General features: G+C 37.8%; 1 protein-coding gene across 1 annotated transcript; it reads left to right on the plus strand.

The window, feature by feature from the left end:
- TAFII15 (TBP-associated factor II 15) lies at positions 1 to 3,602 on the plus strand. Its single transcript, XM_039030775.2, has 6 exons — positions 1 to 196; positions 309 to 373; positions 1,408 to 1,470; positions 2,648 to 2,705; positions 2,777 to 2,827; positions 3,312 to 3,602. Exons 1-6 carry the CDS (start codon positions 47 to 49, stop codon positions 3,390 to 3,392), a joined length of 468 nt encoding a protein of 155 aa, XP_038886703.1. The 5' UTR covers positions 1 to 46; the 3' UTR covers positions 3,393 to 3,602.
- Positions 3,603 to 6,944: the final 3,342 nt, after the last annotated feature.

Consider the following 6,944-nt stretch of genomic DNA (forward strand, 5'->3'; position numbering starts at 1 on the left):
AGCCACGTAGGCCAATGGGTTTTCTATATATTGAGGGCAAAATGTAATGCCATTAGCAATTCAAACGCGCTTGATTTCGAAGAGAGGGAAAACGAAGAAGAAGATGAACCATAGCCAACAAGCTACAGGGAGCAGGCACGACGATGACGCAGCGCTCTCCGAGTTTCTAGCATCTCTAATGGAGTATACTCCCACTGTAAGATCTCATTTCGATTCTTCTTAACCCAAACTCGCCTTTTTCCCCCCACGCGTTTTTCTGCAAGTTCAAATCATGTCGGTGTTCTTCTTTTTGGGCTATCGTTTTACAGATTCCCGACGAGTTGGTGGAGCATTACTTAGGGAAGAGTGGATTTCAGTGTCCCGACGTTCGATTGTAGGTACCTTTTCGTTTGTTTTTATATTTATCGTTCATCAAAACCCTAGGTCTAAAACACGGTCTTTCGACTGACAGATGAGATGAATATATCTTTCTTCTAATGCTATGATTGGTGATGGTTTCTTTTCACAATTTAATCGTACTTGGAGAATTTTCCATTCATTTTCTTGGTTCTTGACTGTTAATATCGATCAACGTGAAGCATAACGAGGCCGTGGGTTTTAGATGGGGGATTTCTTATTTTGGGTATTTTTTTTTTGTTCTAAAGAGACAATGTTAACTATTGTTGCTGATTTTTTTGTTGGGAAGTTGCCTTTATTAATGAACTGAGGATGAGATTGGAGGAGCAGGATTTTTTTTTTTTTTTTTTTTAAATCACAGTTCCCAACTCATTCCCTTTAAAGAAATGGGGAATCTTTACTCTGGTATCGGGGTTCTTAGTGGTCTAATTCTTGATGTGTACTTTGTAGGTCAGACAATATATTCTTGCTCGGTTTGTTGTGTTATAGTGTTATGAGACATGAAGATGGCCCTTTTATTGTTCGTAGTGGTATTCATGGTGGCATCATTCATGCGGACTATTGATTCAACGAGTGTGCATTTCTATACTGAGAATTGTGCATTTGGGAAGAGTAGAGAAGTTAATCTAATTCAAAGAATACTCCGTGTACTTCACCATCTTTGTAATTGAGCTGAGATGATTTCTTTGAAGTTAATAAATTTCGTCCTTTCTTTTCCAATGATTCTTCTACTCGTCTCCCATTTCATTTCTTACCTTTTTTTTCCCCATGAAAGTTGCATGTCTAAAATTTTGAATAATGGAGAGGTTATAAGTCATTTGAGATCTTTGATTTTTGTGAGATGAATTTCTCAACCTTGGCCCGGTAAATTGCTTTCTTGGTAAATTGGTTTTCATTTTTGATTAGCTTTAAATGCATTCTCGATGATATGTGATGTTTGTAATTAGAAATTGGATTTCTCCTTGTTGTGAAGATTAGTTTACTGTTTCTTATCAAGCTTCACTTTTGTAGGATCAGGCTTGTTGCTGTTGCGACGCAGAAGTTCGTTGCGGATGTTGCAAGTGATGCCCTCCAGTATGCTTTGTTCTTCTTTCTCATTTATTTGAGGCGTGCAAGTAGGATATGGTCATAACTTGGTTGGAGACCTTATAAAAAAAGCTTGCATTGTAGAATCTTCATTTTAATTACATAATCACAGGAATGCAATTGGTTAATTTGATGGGATTAACTCAAGAGTTCGAGGACCAATTTTCTGAAACAATCTTATGCCACAGAATATTACTTTTTATTGTTTTACAACCAACAATCTTAATTGAAAAAGATCAGCTCTATAGGTTGTACAATTATGTCCTCGAGTTTTATAGTGTTACAACCACTTAGCTCTTATCTCTTAAAGCAACAAGAAAGGCCCTAATGCACAACCAGCGGTTATTACATGGCATGGTAATTGTCTCTCACTTAACAAGATGAGACCCTCATTCCTCCATAATTCCCTTCCCAAAAGTCCTTTACAATCCTTTTCTACTTAAAACACAAAGACTAAGAAACCCTTAATAAGGATAGAAAATAGATAGGGATCCCACTAAAGGTTAGTGTTTAGGAGTGTGCAGCCCCTAAAAGTCTTCAGCCCAAGTTTGACACTAAATTTGCCTGTTTATTATGGGCAGTAGCAAAATGGGTTGATCTAAAGTGTGGGGCTTAGCTCTAAGTGCTTTTATTTCGACAGTCATCCCAAATGGCCTCATTGAAAGTTGGAGAAGTGGTTTCCTCTGTCACATTATCCTTCAAATTGGGGCCAATCCCCCTCTATTAAAGGTTGGTCAATAATCAATTCCCTTTACGGGAACCTCTTTCAGATCTGTCTTTGAAGATCTTGAAAAATGCTGATCTCCCACCCTTTGAGAACAAGGTTTTCACCTATCTCCCATAAATGATTGGTGCTCCTAAATATGTCATGGGAAGTAAGAAACCTCACGACTGAATATACAATTTCACCTTCCACGATTATCAGGATTTCGAGAAGAGACTTTCTTTAGTTGATTGATTTGATTGGTTTTATTAAGTAGATTCACTCTCATGCAACCTATTAAGGGTTTTTTTTAAGATAAATTATTTTTATTCTTATTTATTTATTTATTTCTTTTAAAATTAATATATTTTTTTTATTGCTTTCTTTAGTCTGCCTCATATTTTGTGGGCTCCATTTTTTGAAGTTTTTCATTTAAAAAACCTATTTTGTTGTGCAATGTAGGCATTGTAAGGCAAGACAGGCAGCAGTAGTGAAAGATAAAAGAGATAAACAACAAAAGGTGCATCTTTCGTAACTTAGGGTCTCTTGATTGATAAATTATTTGGCCAATCTAAGATTCTGCTGGTTCAGGATAAGCGCTTAATATTGACCATGGAGGATCTCTCAAAGGCACTTCGTGAGGTAAGCTCGAAATGTTATTTACTTCTCATCAAGCACAATGGATGATTCATATAGAAATAATAGATTAATTTTGTTATGCACTCTCACTTTTAGGTGGTGCCATGGGTGTTTTGTTTTTTCTTTGCCGGGGGGGGGGGGGATGCTTGGAATGGATGATTCATATAGACATAAGACATTAATTTTGTTATACACTCTCACTTTTGGCTATGGGTGGGTTGTGGGCGATAAATTATCAATGTCACTTCAGGCTTCAAAGTTGATGTTGGCAGGGGAGTTCTTAAAAGAGTTGTGATCTGTCCTAAAGGTGTCTGCTTGTTTTGTGTAATAAATTTCTGTCTGGTTGTAATCTTGTGAAGAATTTGTGATTTTTAGTTCTTCTAATTGTATGGTGCATCCTTTGTCATTGATACCCTTTTGAAGATAGACACTTGAAGATCTAGCTCCTTATCCATAACTAACTGCCTCGTTGCTACTTGATGAACAGTATGGCGTGAATGTGAAACATCAGGAATATTTTGCTGATAGCCCTTCAACGGGAGTGGATTCTACTTCCAGAGAGGAATGAGTTGGAATAATGGTTATAATATCTCATTGTTGTCTGTGTTCGTGAATATACTGAATTACTGATGCATATAGTTCAGGGTTGGAGTATTTCTTGCAGACTAATTTTCTCTGCCGTGCACAGTCATGAGTCATGTTGTACATTATAGCATTGCTTTGAATAACAAATTAAGTAGCCGTGTTTTCCTAGTCGGATTCGGTTACTACTTCTATAGCGAGGCCTTAGCCTTTTGGAACTATCATAGCGGCAGATATATTCAACATTTTCTACTTGTCTATTGAATGAAACTGTGCATAATGAAAAACCAAAACGTCATTCTTGTTCATACAAGGTTATGTAAAGATGGTTAAACCACATCCTGGCGCTATCAGAACGCATTCTCCATGGATTTTAAACGTCAATTTACTTTTAATTGTTTCAGCCTTGGGATTAAATAAGAAGGGGACTTTTGTAGGTGACATTTCTATTGATTCTGAATGGGATTTGCAGTTCACTTACCAAGTTTGTGCTTTATACAATACTTGGTCAGAGGGACAGAATAGTTCTTTCAAGACTTTTCATCTCCAATTTTGAACAATTCAATAGTTGCCAGCTTGATGAAATGATCCCATGCAGAGATTTCGAAGCCCTTCTGATCTCATGCAAAATCTCTGGACTAACGAGTTGTGTAAAATTGTCATTTGATTATATGAAGAGCATATAAATATGCTAGTCATATGGTCCAACCTTCTCCAATAATTTCTCCACGAAGCTTTCCTTTGTTACAAAATTTGAAGGTGGATGGATGGATCTGGCCTTAGGATTATTTTGTAAAATTATGGAAGGGAAGTATGAGGGGAAATTTTGTACGGATGATTAAAAAATAGAGCAAATGATTCAATTTTTTAAAAAATGTCGAATGATCATTTACTAACGTCAAATTCGCGTGAAATTATTAAAACATACTCACTATATTAGTGTCTTGCTCACTCTCTCTCTATCTCTTGCTCACTCTCTATATCTTTCGCTCTCTCGCTCTTTGTCCATCTTGCTCTTGCTCTCTAAATTGGAATCAGAATCCATATTTCAACTCCTCAGCTTTCAAAAACCCATCATCCCCAATCTTCTCCAGATTTCCCAAATCATTTAAAGTACGAAACCAAGCTTCAAAGCATAGAGTCGGGATTCAGCAACTAGTTGCGCATCATTGATCGGAGCTGCATTGTAGAACAAAATCCCACTGGAGGAGAATGAAATCGTCTCAGAGGGAGGAGAAGAAAATCGTGTGAAGGAAGGAGGAAAAAAGCAAGGGCATAACATTTAAAAAAAAAAAACGAAGTCATTTGCCATTTTGAGCCTTTAAAATGGATTGATTGTGCAATCAATCCATTAGGAAGATTGTTATTACTCAACCAAGTTAAATAATCAATTGCTGCAAATCACAAGGAGGGATGATGGAGAATAAGACTGATATTGACATCTCCAAAGTTTTCCCTCAAATTAATTTTTATTCATTCATGGTTGCCTGGTTGTTGAATTATATAATACATGGTCAAAGGATTTGAACTTTTCTTATAACTCTATGAAAATGCCAAATATGGACACACTGTTATCTCAAGCAACGATGCAGGAACATCTAAAAGCCAGTTTGTTCTCCAAACAAAATGTTGATAATGTAAAATGCTGACTTTTGATAAATATCACATAAGATAAGCTTTTGTTTTAAAAAATTATTCTAGTTTTAATTTCATGTTGAGGTATAAATATTTAGCATATGCACTAGAATATGTAGATAAGAATTTGAGGTCATTTGTAAGTGGAAAAAAAAAGCACTTAGAAAATCAATTTAGACAGGTCCTTAACCTCTCTAGACATTTTTTTTCTCTCGTTAAAAGATTAATACCAAAGTTCTTCACTTTTTCCTGTATGATGAAAATTATAAAAAATGTAACTGACATAATATATGAGATCAGATCGAGAGAAAATGTGGTTTTATCAGCCAATAATCTTAATTTGAGGACAGATTATTGCCAACTTGGGCAGGGAGTTAGACTTGATTAATAAACTCATTGTTCTCTCTTAATAAATAAATTATACCGACTGAATGCCCATGACAAATACAAATTTTTCTTATTTCCATCCAACGACAATAATATAATGATTAATATGAATTCGTTCTCTTATTTTAGTGATTCAGGCAAAACTCCTATTGAAATATCCTTCTGCTTTACTTTTTCAATAAATTTCATTATCAAATTAAGGAACCACCTACATTTCGGGGACAGTTTGTCCAGGAAAAATAATCCACTAATATTAAAGAGTTATGTAGTTTACAATGCAGTACTTAATACACGACCACTACAGTGACTCACGTAGAGCTCAACTCACTGATCACCTAGGCTCCCCTAGATGTGAGACTCCATCTCAAGTGTACTTAGGCTCCCCTTAAGTTTGATAATATTTGTGTTGATTACCTCGGCTTCTGACAATGGGTGAGACTCCTTTCACGATATTATCTTTCCTCAAGTCATCTAACTCCCATCACTAATGAATTTTAGGATCCTCTAAGATGGAGAACTCCTTCGAAACTAAATCTTATTTGGTGTCCCAAACGGTTTTGGGAACGAAACTCATTTGGTACCCCAAATGGCTCTTGGGCCTAGTAGGGCTACCCCGGGCCCAATTTCAGTGTGCGAAATTTTTGTTGGGCAAAACGACCAAAATGGACCAAGGGGTTCCGAACGATGAAAAAAAAAAACGTTGCACCAACGGTTTTGGGAACGGAGCTCGGGTGGCGGGGTTGCCCTAGGGCCCATTTTTTGTGCAAGAACTTTTCGTCAGGCGAAACGGATAATACGGACCCAGGTTCAGAACGATTAAAAAAGCCATGCGCTAGACGATTTTTGGATTGGAGCTTATTTCGTGCCCCAAACGGCTCTCGGGCCTGACGGAGCCTAATTTTTGTGCACAAACTTTCCTTCGAGCAAAACAAACCTAGGGGTTCAGAATGATTAGAGAAAGTCATGCACAAGACGGTTGTGGGAACAGAGCTCATTTAGTGTCCCAAACGGCTCCCGGGCCTGGTGGGCTTCCCAGAGTCCATTTTTTGAGCGCGAACTATCCACCAGGCGAAACGGCCAAAATAGACGCAAGGGTTTAGAATGATTAAAAAAAGCTGTGTGCTTGACAATTTTGGGAGCGAAGCTCATTTGGTGTCTCAAACGGTTCTCGGGCCTGGTGGGACTGCTCGAGGCCCAATTTTTGTGGCAAACTTTCTGTCGGTCGAAACGACGAAAACTAACCCATGTGTTCAAAATGATGAAAAAAAACCGTGTGCCAAATGGTTTTCGACACGGAGCTCATTTGGTGCCCCAAACGGCTCTCGGGCTCGGTAAGGCTGTCGAGGGCCCAATTTTTGTACGCAAAATTTCTGTCGGGCGAAATGGCCAAAACAGACCCAGTGATTCAAAATGATGAAGAAAAGTCGTGCACCAGACAGTTTTAGAAACAGAGCTCATTTAGTGCCCAAAACGGCTCCCGAGCGGGGCGGGGCTGCTCTAGAGCCCATTTTTTGTG

The sequence above is a fragment of the Benincasa hispida genome, chromosome 4 (assembly GCF_027475165.1).
Source record: "Benincasa hispida cultivar pf3 chromosome 4, pf3_genome.v1.1, whole genome shotgun sequence".
NCBI lineage: Eukaryota > Viridiplantae > Streptophyta > Magnoliopsida > Cucurbitales > Cucurbitaceae > Benincasa > Benincasa hispida.